The sequence below is a fragment of the Ambystoma mexicanum genome, chromosome 10 (assembly GCF_040938575.1).
Source record: "Ambystoma mexicanum isolate Mex_15411 chromosome 10, UKY_AmexF1_1, whole genome shotgun sequence".
NCBI classification, from domain to species: Eukaryota; Metazoa; Chordata; class Amphibia; order Caudata; family Ambystomatidae; genus Ambystoma; species Ambystoma mexicanum.
In genome coordinates, this window is record NC_090932.1 from 77668839 (window position 1) to 77683343 (window position 14505).

General features: G+C 47.4%; 1 protein-coding gene across 2 annotated transcripts in view; it reads left to right on the forward strand.

Annotated features, from left to right (window-relative positions):
- Nucleotides 1–14505, forward strand: part of ECEL1 (endothelin converting enzyme like 1) — a 435867-nt gene that overhangs the window by 396893 nt on the left and 24469 nt on the right. For both annotated transcript variants that reach the window (XM_069617545.1, XM_069617544.1), the window contains 2 exons: nt 10774–10869; nt 11329–11405. In XM_069617545.1, coding sequence (XP_069473646.1) covers nt 10774–10869; nt 11329–11405 — 173 coding nt within the window. The remainder of the gene's footprint in view (nt 1–10773; nt 10870–11328; nt 11406–14505) is intronic.

Here is a 14505-nt window from a genome sequence, read left to right on the forward strand (position 1 = left end):
TGAGATGAGAATACAGAGGGATTGAAAAGGGAATACAGAGTGACTGAGAAGAGAATACAGTGACTGAAAAGAGAATACAGTGACTGAAAAGAGAATACAGAGTGACAGAGAAGAGAATACAGAGTGGCTGAAAAGACATTACAGAGTGACTGAGAAAAGAATACAGAGTGACTGAGAAGAGAATACAGAGGGACTGAGAAGAGAATTCTGAGGGACTGAAAAGGGAATACAGAGTGACTGAAATGAGAAAATAAGAGTGTCTGAGAAGAGAATACAGAGTGACTGAGAAGAGAATACAGAGTGACTGAAAAGATAATGCAGAGTGACTGAGAAGAGAATGCAGAGTGTCTGAGAAGAGAATAGAGTGACTGAAAAGAGAATACAGAGTGACTGAAAAGAGAATACAGAGTGACTGAAAAGACATTACAAAGTGACTGAGAAGAGAATACAGAGTGACTGAGAAGAGAGTGCAGAGTGACTGATAAGAGAATACAGAGTGACTGAGAAGAGAATTCTGAGGGACTGAAAAGGGAATACAGAGTGACTGAAATGAGAAAATAAGAGTGTCTGAGAAGAGAATACAGAGTGACTGAGAAGAGAATACAGAGTGACTGAAAAGATAATGCAGAGTGACTGAGAAGAGAATGCAGAGTGTCTGAGAAGAGAATACAGAGTGACTGAAAAGAGAATACAGAGTGACTGAAAAGAGAATACAGAGTGACTGAAAAGACATTACAAAGTGACTGAGAAGAGAATACAGAGTGACTGAGAAGAGAGTGCAGAGTGACTGATAAGAGAATACAGAGTGACTGAGAAGAGAATACAAAATGACAACAAAGCTAAAAAGCAAAGAGAACGAACAAAATCAAGTTTTGTATACACGAGAAGAAAGATGGGACGTCTTTGTTCTCTACAGTCTCCAGTCCACACTATCTTTCAGAGTGTACATAGTAGAGTACATATAGTAGAGTGTATAGACTGGGGTGTGCATGGTAGGGTACGTGTAGAATTGTAGTTTCGAATAATGAGTGAGCATTGTGCATTGCCTCATTGTTGTGTTTGGCACTCATGAGAAACCACTATTTCCCTTTCCGAATGCATTATCCTCCTACTGTGATGTCCCTGCAGTGCATTATGGAATTCATCATCAATTTCTTTGACATCACAGGAGGGAGAAAAAAAAACATGTTCTCTGACAAGTATTAGTGTTTCTCCCTTTGTTGTTTCTGTGGGATGATTTAACAAACATGGCAAGCGTTGCTGCGTTGCTAGACAGGAGTTATTTGCTGCAGCCAGTCTGGGTACGTTTTCTGCTTCTGGCATAGCATTTTTTACTGGGCATCAAGAGTAAAGCAAACATGATAAGTGTTGTTACCTAGCTGGACTGGCCTGCATTGCTGCAGCAAGTCTGGTTATGTGTTCCAACCGTGGCACTGGCATGGCATTTCTTGCTGTGCATCATGGTAAAAGGAAACATCATTGTTATGTGCATAGAAGGGCCTATATATTGCTGCAGCCAGTCTGGTTACTTTTTCTTACTTTCTTATGGCATTTTAGTTTTACTGGACATCAAGGGTAAATGAGCATGATGAGTTTTATTACGAGGCTAGACCGGCTTGCCTATAATGGTGCAGCTAGTCTGGAACTATCTTCTAACGCCAGGATGCCATGTTTTATTGGCAAAGCCAACAGCAGCATGTTCTTATTTGGTAATTCTGGAATGTGTTGGTGCGGCCAGCATGGACATAGATGGGCACAGCCAGCATGAACATATTTTTTAAACTGGCATATATTGTGAGCAAAGACATCATGAAAATGAGTTCTAAAATATTCTGTGCGCTATTGGTAACTTTCCCCTATTCGAATTTTTCATGTGTTACTCTACAAATCCAAATGTAAACTGTGTGGCATTTGACCCAATTTTTCACAAAGGTTGCTGTAAAATGCACCATTTTAACCAATTATGTTTTAAATGTTCTCGGGTGAGAGACCCCCTAGCCCCTCGTGTTCGATTCGAGCTACCTCTCATTGGAAAGATTTACGCCCCTCCAATTAAAAAACTCATCAGTCGCCTCTGTATGCCTTTTAAACCGGCCCACTTTTGGGATTTTTTTTAACATGCTGATTTGGGATTTTTCAATGAAAGGTCATAAAGTTGGCAATATGCAAACGATAAACCAGGACTAGATGACGAGAATGACACGGGGCAGGTTGCCATGTACCACTTTGGTATGACTGCGCACGTGTACCTCTGGAAACAAATGGATTGATGAATAGAACTTAGGATCAGGCTTCACGACTTGGTGGTCATTTGCTCATCTTTTCAAAAATCTGGATTTCATCATCTTTTGACCCTGTAAGTTAACTAGTTTTGCCAAAATATTCCTCAGTTGGAGAGAGTGCGATGGCTGTGCAGTCCATGCTAAACCATTTAGGTCACGTGTTAATGTAATTGATCATGGGACCTTTGAAATGGACACTGGTCAATGGGATATGATATGATATGGCATTTATAACGCGCCTATACACAAGTGTTTCAAGGCGCGACGAGGCAAGGGGGGGAACAAAGGGAGGACAGAGACAACGATCTTACTAGGCCTAGTGACATTGAGATTGCGCAAGTGCAGGGGCGAAGGGAGGGAAAAAGTGCCAGGGGAAGGCGAGGAAGGGTAATTGCAGGACAAAGGATCAAAACAAATTAGTGGGGCCAGCAGGTGGCAGTGCAAGGGTTAGGTGCAGACAACAAGTATCAGATAAGTGTAAGGGAACTGTAGCATTGCAGATACAGACCCAAGTGCAAGGGTTGCCAGGAGGCAGTGCAGGTGTGTAACTGGGCGGGCAGGGACCTGGGCCCGAAGTTCAGAGGTTGGCCAGGTGACCAGTACAGTATCAGGCAGGAGATCAGCAGGGAAGAGAGCAGGCAGAAGCAAAGAGGAAGGTCTTGAGGTGCTTCCGGAACTGGAAATGGTTCTGCTCAAGTTTCAGAGAGGCAGGGAGGCTGTTCCAGAGGGAAGCACCAGCCGAAGAGAAAGATTTACCCCCAACTCGTTGCTTGGAGATGCGCCTGACCCTCAAACCGTTGGAGGTGGAGGAGCGAAGAGCACGAGTCGGAAGATATTTCCGAAGAGAGTTTTTGAGGTATTGTGGTCCCAGGCCACAGAAGGGGGCATGGGACCACTGGCACATCCATCCCACCCAGAGCAGGGCCTACATGTGTAATAGAGTGATGTAATCAAATTGCACTCCCTCCTGCCTGACTACCCCTCTGGGCAAAATCTCTTTGCATTAAAAGGTAAACACATTCTAAATGGTTATATGTACATTATGCGATTCTGCTATGCTCGCTCACACAATGTGGTGTTTGTTATTGTGCGGTGTGACTGCTGTGCCAATGTGGAATATACGTGTGACACTGTGATTTGTTGTGCCTTGTTGGACTGTAGCCCGCCTGAGGCCCGGAACTTGACAACACTGCACACTCCAAGAGAGCCACACAGGTAGCAGATGAGTGCACCATTTTACCACTCCAAAAACCACACCCAATAGGAGCAGTATCAATTGCGGAAATCCCAAAAATACCCTCAACGTGAAGCGTCTACCACATGTGCCTCTGCAGATGGTTTTGGACTACAACTCCCATAATCCCTCATCGTTGACCCTACTGGCTAGGGCTGATGGGAGTTGTAGTACAAAACATCTGGAGCACCAAAGGCTGCAGGTCCCTGCAAATCTGTCATCTTAGGAATGGAGGTCATCATGTTGGCACTCACACCTTCCCTGAAGGTAGCAGAGCTCTCATGTGTGAGTAGCATGTCCAGCGTGTGCAGCCCCAGTGTTTGCTTTGCTTTTCATTTATCATGGGAAAGACGAGGCTGCACATGCCAGGCTGCAAACACTGACACCAGGACTGGACTACTCAAGCCTGGCATTGGACAGCTTGAGACCTCATCCCCACAAAACCTACCAGGGGAGCACCCTTTCACAGGTGAAATAGTATTAATTATAAACAAGGCAACGTGTATGTATAGTGAGCACCCTGGGCATGTGTGGCAGAGAATCCGTTTGCTCCAAACGTGGGCTCCAAATCCAAGGCTGCGGTCTGAGGAAGTTCCGTGCTGCGCCTGCTTGCACCCGCCCACCAGCCCCTCCCCGTCCCTCCCGAACTGCTTGTCCTGCTCGGACCTGCTCACACATACTCTGCCCTGCCACCAATCCCCTCAACCCCTTCTGCGGCACCGCTCCAGCACGCCGGGGGCCTGCCACGGAAGGAGCAGTGGAGCTCAGCATGAAGTCCCCTCTTCCATTTCAAGTGCAAGGTTTTTTTTCCGTCCACATGGATTCTTTTTTTTATTTTTCACAATGATTCATGTGCTCGCGGCAGCTCATTATTTCAGTCAAAACAAGTGCTTTAATTGGGCGAGTCTCGTCAGTCTCCAAAAAGTGGGGCTGAGCCGGGGCCCCCGCTCCCACCACAACATTGACGGGACACATTATTCGGCCACAGCCGCTACGGGCGATGCACCCGCCATTAAGTCAGGCACGCTGACCGTCACTTCCTCTGGTAATAACTCACGCTAGGTGTCACGGGGTCACCAGAGGAAGTTACTGTCCTATTGTTTCCCCACCCCCTCCCCAGGTCGCCGAGGCGTCTTTAACCCTCGGCGAACCTTGGGGACTCCTTGACATATTTCAAGGTTTATAATAAAAGATGGCTTGAAAAGTACACAATTAAAGCCATCTTTTATAAAGCTTTGCCAGTGAACAAAGACGCCTCGGGCTTTGTCCGTCAGCAAAGCTTTATAAAAGATGAATTGAATTGTGTACTTTTCAAGCCATCTTTTGTAAACATAGAAATGTTTAAAAAAGATGGCTTGAAAAGTACGCAAACCATAAGGTATGCACACAAATATATAAATGTTGCATATTTGTGTGTCCACCTTACTATTGTTTGTGTACTTTTCAAGCCATCTTGAAGTACACAAACCATAGTAAGGCACGCAAACAAATATATAAATGTTTTATAAACATAGAAATATGTCACATATTTCTATGCTTATAAAAGATGGCTTGCATTTTACACAAACCATAGTAAGGTACACATACAAATATATAAATGCTTACATGCATTTATATATTTGTTTGCGTACCTTGCTATGGTTTATGTACTTGTTTAGGCCACGCCGATCCCACAAGCCACGCCCCCAAATAACGGCCCCCCTCTCAATGTCTTACCCCACTTAAAGCCCTGGACAAAACTATTGGTCTGAACGCCCTGTTTTGTGAAGCCAGGTGTCAGTAGCACTGTGTGGTAACTACCGGGGGACCCACAGTACCCAGCAGCACCACCCGGCAGTGTTCGCACGATGCAGTGGCCAGAAAGACATGGTATTTGTGAGAGTGCGCTGTGTCGTGGTCCATGTTGTCCAATCCGTTACTTGCTTCACAGTTTCTTGCTTCATCATCAAAGACAACAAATCAATAATTTCCAATGAAGGCGCTCTGTTGTAGAGAGAGAATAGTGATTAATGTCAGGTGGTGGCTTACCAGCCTGAGGGTTGAGGGCAGGGGTCGGCAACCTTGGGCTCTCCAGATGTTTTGAACTACAACGTCCATTGGCCCAATCCAGGGCAGTCAATTCTGGGCAATGCTGCAGGGCCACCCAAAGCGAGGCAGGGTAACTGCTGTTACCATCAGCAGGCCTGGAGAGGGACAGCATGTCCTCTCCCCCTCTCTGCTCCTCTCCTCCCCCTCCTAGTCATAGAGACACGCAGTCTGTCCTGCGCAAAGCTGAGGAAGGGTGAGGTGTGAGCAATCACCTCACCCTTCCTTCATGCAGCAATGTGCTAAGCACCTAAGGAAACCAACAGACAGGCAGGGATCAAGTTCCAAGACCTGCCCCCCCCAGGGGTCCAGATAGTCAGCTACCCGGCTGGGGGCAGGAACATAACAGTCCCCAGTACTATACATATCAAAGACCCAGGGCTCCCCTGGGTCTTATAAATACAGAGCGGCATGCTCAGAGAAAACACAAACAGTTTGTGGACCCTGAACGGGGACCCAAATGCACAGGAGGTGCACTGTCTACTCAGTGCCTTCCAAACCTTTGCTTCTTTACCACAAAACCCTCCCCCCCTACAAATAAGGGAGAAGAACAAAGGAAAAGAAGTACAGGGCACTGTGCGGTGCCCACAACTAGTCGTGGGACATGAGAAGGTGAGCACGAGCCAGAGGGGGGTATTGTTATCTCCATAACCATATCTGTACAATAAAAACCTACGGCCTTTTATTGCCAACACTTGACAAACAATGTGTGAGCCAATTTATTCTGGGTGAGGGTACGGGGTCGGCGAAAAGTATGCATGCATATGGGTTCAGCAGTTAAGAAGGATTAGGGTACTCCTAGTCTAAACCATCTGGAGAGCTGCAGGGTGCAGACCCCTGGGTTAGGGTCATTACTAGCCTCGTCAGCCCCCCAGCCAAGCCATTAATGATATTAATGGCCCCGGCAAAAAAAATCCAATTTCCAATGGAACGCAGACTTTGTCAGATTCAGTCAGCGTTACGCCATCTGATAGGCTGCCGCCTCTCCCCCATGTGCGTGTCTGCATTAGTAATGGCTAATACTGAAACCAGTTGCTGATGGCGGGGCTGTAACACTACCAATTAAACTTCAAACTGTGCAAACTTGATTATTGCAGTGTGGTCCCTTCTAATTAGTATTTTGTCTAACAACATTCGATTCATTAAGAAAACCAAAGAAGCATTCTGAAATTCTCAACCAAGTGAGTAACTGCACCCAAGCCTGTAACATTTTAAATAAAATGCCGCCACCTGCTGGTAACACTGCAGAAATTAACATGCATGCTCAAAGACAGAGGAGACATCAAAGCAACTTGAATACTCGCCTAATGGAAAATAATCCATCTGTAAAATTGAAAGAAATATACATCTATAAAACACTTTCTACAAAAACCAAGCAATTAAGCAAAACTCCAAAATAGAACGACAAGTTCTGTTTGTAATCCTTGGTTTTGTTACGCTGCACAGCATGTGTAAAGCAGAATATTACCCATTTGTACCGCCTTTGTCCCTGTCAGGTTGGTAGGTTCATTAATTAGTTGTGGGTTAGCCTGTGATATACGTGTGTAAGAGAGAGAGACACCCACCAGCACTCCATCATCCACCACTACACGGAAACGGATGCTCGCCAATGTCTGCTCAGTAATCAACGATACAGCAGACATCACCAACCTCATCACTACACATGACTTGGATTCCATCTTCATTACTGAAACATGGATGACATCCAGCTCTGTCCACATGTCCTCATCCCCAGCGGCTGCAGAGTTCTACAACAAGACCATCCAAAAAAGATCATTAGAAGCCTCACCATCTGTGGTGATTTGCCTGTCGGAACGCTGGGATGCATGAATGGAGTGTTTGATTGGAATGTCAGTCTAGTGCTGGGGAAGTGTTCCAAGGGCGGCAGTGAAGAGAGAGCTGGCGGGGGTGTGTGTGGATGGTCCTGTGTATGGATCTGTCTCTGTAGCATGACTAGAGTGACTTTACCTGCGGAACTGGAATAAAAGTACTAATGTACCAACAAGAGCAGAGCGTGGTATTTCCACCAGGAACCAGGCTACCACACCATCATTCACAAATTATCCTGGCCATGCACCCAACTGGATGTTGCCATCATTGGCTTTTTCAAAAACGTTTCCTGGCCCTTCCTGCTCTTCCTAACGGACACAGTCACTTTTCACCTTATCTATAGGCCACCCAAGCCAAACACCTACTACATCAAAGACTTCAGACACTTGGTCAGCCCCACATCTCTCACGCATGCCCACACCCTCTTCCTCATTGACTTCAACATCCCTTGCAACCCAGCAACCAAGTCAATGAAGGACGCCACTCTGAACCTCACACAGCACAAAGACACAACTCACAGGAAAGGTAATATTCTCATACTCATCTGCACCAACCTTCCCACCCTCCATCACAGCACTCCAATCCTGCTTGACTGGTTAGACCATCTGGCAATCCCCTTCGAGATTAGTCACGTCACACAAGTCAGGGAAACCCATCAGAAACCAAGCAAACAAGCCTTCAGATCATTTGAGAACTTCCCAGTAGATGCTCTCATGGAAGACCTCACCAGACTCCACTTCACACAGGCTGATTTACCTCTGACGAACCAGAACTGTGACTCACTTCTCCCAAGAACTCAACATCACCCTCACAACCACCATTAATAGTCATGCTTCTGTGAAACAATGTACCCTCAAGTCTAAACCTTCTGAGAACTGGTGCACTTAAGAACTCAACTTCAACAAACGAACCATCAAAAAACAAGAATAAACGTATTGAATATCCTGCATCGCATCCAACTACGCCCTGCTCAAGGAACTACATGCTACATATAGATGACTGAACACCACTGCCAAGCCCAATTACTACCAAAACACCATAGCCATGGCAAACAACAAAAGCAGCGCATCAAGCACTGCATCAACCCTCTACCAGATACGCCAGTACTGCATGCCACTGAAAAATACTCTGCCATCAACTCTTTGTCATCAACAAGAGAAGCATGATCGGAAAAAAACAGACACCAAAACTACAACTGATAGCACACTACACATTCCACCTCACAAAACTAAAACTACCTGGACATCTTTCAAGACACTCACTATGGAAGACCTCACTGCCATCCTTGGCATCCCTCATGGCCACATCGTACATGGGTGACATCCTCCCTGTCTCCATACTTAACACCCTTCCAAATGAAGCACTCCTGTCTTACCTAACAATCATCAACATCTCCCTAACTCAAGGTACCTTCCCCTCGACTCTCAAGATCGGCCAAATCCTCCTGCTTCTCAAGAAACCAACACTGAACCCTGATGACCTCAGCAACTACTGCCCCATCACCCATCTTCCCTTCCAATCTAAGAACCTTGAGAAAGTAATCACCACGCAACTCCTCCAACACATCGTAGTCAACAACCTTCTCCCGTCCTACCAACCTGGCTTCTGGCCCAGATTCAGCACAGAAAAGGCTACCATAAAGGTGATCAACACCCTTAAAATCCTTGATGATGGCCATTCTTGCATCTCAGCCACATTCGACGGAGTAGACCAGCAGACACTCACTGACAATCTACATCGCTGCATGTGGATCCTCGAGATCGTCCTCAGCTGGTTCAAATCCTACATTATTACTTGCCACAATGTACAAATGGATTCCTCCAGATCACCAACTCTACCCATCAGGTGTGGAGTCCCACAAGGATCCATCTTCTACCCTGTGATCTTCAATCTTTACATGGAACTACTCTGAACCATCCTGGCTCCACACATCATCCACATCCACCAATACACAGCTCTACCTCCAGGTATCCTCCATTGAAAACATCCACAGGCTCGGGGCCTGCCTCACCTTGATCCAGCCTTGAATGTCTAGTGCCTACTTGAAGCTCAACCCCCTCCAAGACTGAATCGCTACTGTTGACCAACAACACTGAGCACCCTGGCATCCACGTTTGTCTCTCTGCTATGCACCAGGAGGGCTTCACACCCCAGCTGGCCACCTGCGCCAAGTCATTGAGTTCAACATTGACAGACACCTCTCTTTCAAACAGCACATCACACAGGAAGTCACAAACGGATTGGTACTGACTGTCTCGCCTGTAAAAAATTAGCCATTTATCCCCAAAAATAACTTCAGACCTGCTGTCCAATCCTGCTCTCCTCCCATCTGGATGGTAGCAATGCCCTTTTTGGAAGGCCTTCCAGCCATTGCCCTGGCACCCCTGTGATGTGTCTTGCATGCTGCAGCACGACTCATCAAAGCACTGCACAAATTCAACCACATCCCTCTGACCCTCATCAACATGCACTGGCACCCCTCTGCAAGCCTGTGTCAACTTCAAATACTGCTGTATAATCAACAAGGCTGCCCCTCAGATGTCCCAAGTAACCTCACTGAGGAACTCAGCATCTCTGGAGGCCTACGATCCACCAGAATTAGGTCACTACTGTCAATGTGCAGACTTGAACTCCTTCCATTGCAGGAAGGAAACAACTGGAAGACAGACCTGTCTATGCCCCAAGACTCTGGAACCTCCTCCCTATCAACATCAGACTGAACCCTCACTTCTACAGTTCAGGAAGGAGATCAAGACCCACCTCTTCAAGGAATGGCTCCTCCTTAACCCTTAGGTCCACACACTCTACCTAAGACTGGGCAATCTGCTTCCCATTGTTTCCTCCCCATGTTGCTTGTTGATAACTTGCTGCCAAATGGCCCACCCTCTCCGTCTCCCATTATTATCTCCCTGTTCCCTTGTAGCTCCTCTCCCCTCTGTGTGTCATGGGCCCTATGACTATAAGTGCTCTGTTACTTCATGTAGCTAAATCTGCAGTCAATGAACACACTAAAATTAATAATAGCTGGACAGTCATTAGAGTATCCAACATTGGCCAATAAAGGTGGTCCTCTCTAGTTTGTCAGGGCACTGCTTAAGGCAGTGCCCTACTGCTCTATGTGCCAGTGTGATCCTTCTGGGGGCTGCTAATGAACTCTGTGAGCAACACGCAAGTGAAAGGTTCAAATACCACAGAAATAACTCGGGCTTTCACCATTTCAAGGTTGATAAAGGGAGCCCCTTTTTATGGGAGAAATCATAATGCTGGTTTGAATGCTTCAAATCTGCATATCTTCGGAAGTAAGCACTACCAATAGGAACACTTCCTTTTTTATTTCGCCAGGCCTATCAGAAGTGGGTGACAGAGCACGGCCCTGAGCGCCCCCTACCCCGACTGAAGTACACGCACGAGCAGCTCTTCTTCATTGCCTTCGCTCAGGTAACACCCAGATTCTCCTCCGATGTGCATGTGGTCAACATATCAAACCTCTCTGCCCTCCCTGGGGTCTTCCTTACTGCTCAGCCATCCCTCTGGAGTGGATGGGATGAAACTAAAATGAATGCCTGTGGTCATACTAACAGAAAGAGGCGCTACCTTTTGCATTGCCTCTCTGCACAGATGCATTGTGTCACCTTGCACATTAAGCGTTATCCAGCCCAATGCACCCCCCTCTAACGCAAGGCAGGGCAGATATCTTTGTTAAAGTGGGAGGTGGGAAAAGGTGTAGATTTTATGCATGAGGTGGGCGCAAGCTGAAGGGTGGGCCATGCAGCGCTTAGAGTGGACTGATTCCTTCATCTAGTCGCTGGTCCTATTTTCCGATGTTGTTCATGGTCCGCTCAGTGATAGACTAACATGAGTGGCTCTCACATTAAACCCATTCTCTTTTATATATAGAATTGGTGCATCAAGAGAAGATCCCAGTCCATCTACTTGCAGGTCCTGACAGACAAGCATGCACCCGAGCACTACAGGTACAGTACTACTTCTCTCCCTGTCAATGATTGTTTAATCCACAGGTGCGTGATCTTATCCCGGCACCGACCAAGAGAATTCCTGTGAACCGCTGGTCCAGTATGCCCCGTGCCCCCACTGTTGTGCAGCATTCCTGCACTAATGCTTCTGAGTAATCTAGCAGCACTTATGCGCCGTACTCCAGACCCTGGACTACCTACAGTGCTAAGGAGTGTGGGAGCCCCTCTAGTGAGCCCCAAAATGGGTCAAAAACCCTGTTCTGTGGAATTTATTTCACTCAGGAGGGTCTACAGCACCGTTTAAGCTCACTGCACCCTTCACAGAGGAGAAACATCAATTTGCATATCAGTCACTGTCCCACCCACAATGGTAGCCCAGCACCAAAATGCTAGGCCCCAGAAACTCAACATCTCCAAAGCCCTGATTCTCTCTGGGCTGGACTACTGCAACAGCCTCTTCCTCAATCTGCCTCTTTCCTCTCTCCGCCCCCTATACTAATCCAGAATAGGACTGCAAGACTTATCCATGACCTCTAGCCCAGGTACTGCATCTCTCCAGCATTAACATCTCTCCACTGGCTCCCGGAGACTGCAAGGATCACAATCAAGACCCTTTGCATCATCCACAAGACTGTCTGGGGCCTTGGACCTCTCTACATCTAGCTTTCCCGCCCTGAATACCTCCTGGTCAGAGTGCTTCAATCCTCTGGCTCCAACTCTCTGCAGGACAAACGTTTCTCCAAGCAGAGTGTGAGAGGTAGACCCCTTTCCTCAGATGGTTCCTCCCTCTGGAATGGCCTCCCTGCCCACTCAGACTTGAGCCTGTCTTCTTAAGTTCCAGAAACTTCTTAAGACTTTCATTTTCTCCTCCTCCTTCCCTCTACCCCTCCCATGCCAACTCTCCCTCTGCCACTGCGACTGGGGCCTGGCCCCATCAGAGTCATACAGGGGCCAGACCACCCCTACCAGTCCCCCCAGCAATTACATTAAGGCTCCCTTACCAAGACTAGCCCAACCTGGTCCTCCCTTACGTCTGCACCCATCCTCCCTTCCCCCCTCCTCCCCTTGCACCTGCCCCCATGGCACTTCTAGCACTTGCCTGCCCCCACACTTGGGGCACCTCACTCCTGTACTTCCCCCACTAACCCCCCCTGCACTTACCACCTTGTCATGCAATTGCACGGTAGGATTGTCACAAGGCATCAGTGAGGTGAAGCTGAGCCTCTCTAAGCAACAGTGACCAAAGGGTCCACATCTGGATTACCCTGCGTTGCTTATGGTGAAACCCCAGGTTTTACAATATTACAAAGTTGTGTTGGAGACCCTCTACAGAGAATGAACATGGGTCAAATACCATGTTCTTTGTAACTAAGTAACTGGAGTGCTGCCCTGCAATGCCTTGGTGAAATCTGCCAACTACTATCTTATTCCATTGAGAGCCCTTAAATCTTTGATTAAATCACAGAATGTTCAGACTTTGATAGGATATGATATGATATAGTACAATCTTTACTACTTTCTCAAATTGATTATGGAAATTCTGTTTTAGTAGGGACGCCTTACTCCCATTTGGGGTCCAGTTTTCCATGCTGCGGCACGGGTGGTGACAGGGGCATGCAAAGTTGAACATATTACACTGATTTTAAAATCTCTTCATTGGATTCCGCTTGAATCCAGGATTATGTTTAAGCTTTTATGTATTACAGGCCTGCCCATTGCCGACACCTACATCAATGCTTCTTCCAGGCAGACTGTTACTGACATCCTCTTTTACGCTCCCTCTATGGACTTATGGACTCGACACATGGTCTTAGTCTTCTCCCCTTTATCCTCTTTGTCCATTAATGGTGGCACCAGATGGGAAGTACTCTTGGCACACTTCCCTTCCTCTAGGTGCATCATGTCTACCTGAATGGCACTGTCATGGCCTGGGGCTCTCAGCCCACCCTCCTCCTTCTTGATAGACATCTTCCGTCTCTCATCAATATCCTCCCTTCTCCTTCCACTCCTCCTTCTGCCAGCCCCTGGCCGATTCGCCACCACAGACGGGCACACCGCGTTCCTGTACCCCTCCTCGGAAGACTTTCAAAGGTGGCAATAAGCTTCACTTATCTACCCTCAACTCTCGCTCAGTTGTCAAACACTCCTCTGACATCTGCCCCCTCCTTGAATACCTCAACCCTGACATCCTCACTCTCACTCAGACGTGGTTCATTGCCAACTCTGTCACTGTTTTTGACACACTCCTCCCGAAGGCTACAATATCCTTTCTAATCTCAGGTCTATTCGGTCTGGAGGCAGAGTGGCGCTGATCTTCCCTGAATGTGTCCCTGCTACTATCATACCCACTCAGAACTACTATTCCTTCTAATGCCTTGTCTGCAGGCATGGTGTCTTTCCAATCCTCTCGCTGACTCTTTCCACCATCTACAGGACCCCTGGTCTGGTCTCCCTCTTCCTTTCAGAGTGGTCTGACCTCACTTCTTCTCTTCTGGCCTCCACTTCAAAGCTTCTCTCCCTCAGAGACTTCAATATCCACCTTAACTCTCCTGATGTGGCCACTGGACTCTTCCACAGCCTTTGTGACTCTCTTTCCCTCACCATTCTTCCCTCCAGTCCAACGCACTCAGCCAAACATACCTTGGATGCTCTCATCACAACAGACATTCCCAACTCCAACCCTCTAACTACACATCTCTCCTGGTCTGACCATGCTCTCCTGTCCTCTCACCTGGATCTATTGGCTCCCCGGCTAAGCCTTTGCCTGCACTGCCAGTCTCCTTTTCTTTAATTCGACCGATGAAGCGAGTGTCAGTTGCTGCTTTTGGCGCCACTTTCATTGCCCCTCCCACTCCAGCCTCTGACTCTCAGATTGACACAGCCCTTGCTAACCTTCACCTCTCCATCTGCAACACCCTGGACATCCTTGCTCCTGTCATGAGGATCCACATGAAGCCTGCCTCCAAGCGCAACACCTGATTTTACTTCAACCTGGCCTCTCTGAAACGCAGGTGAGAGCTGCTCAGCTGAAGTGGCAGGCTTCAAGCACATCCTCTGACAGACTGGCCTACTGTCTGCTCCAAAGGCAATAAAGATGCTC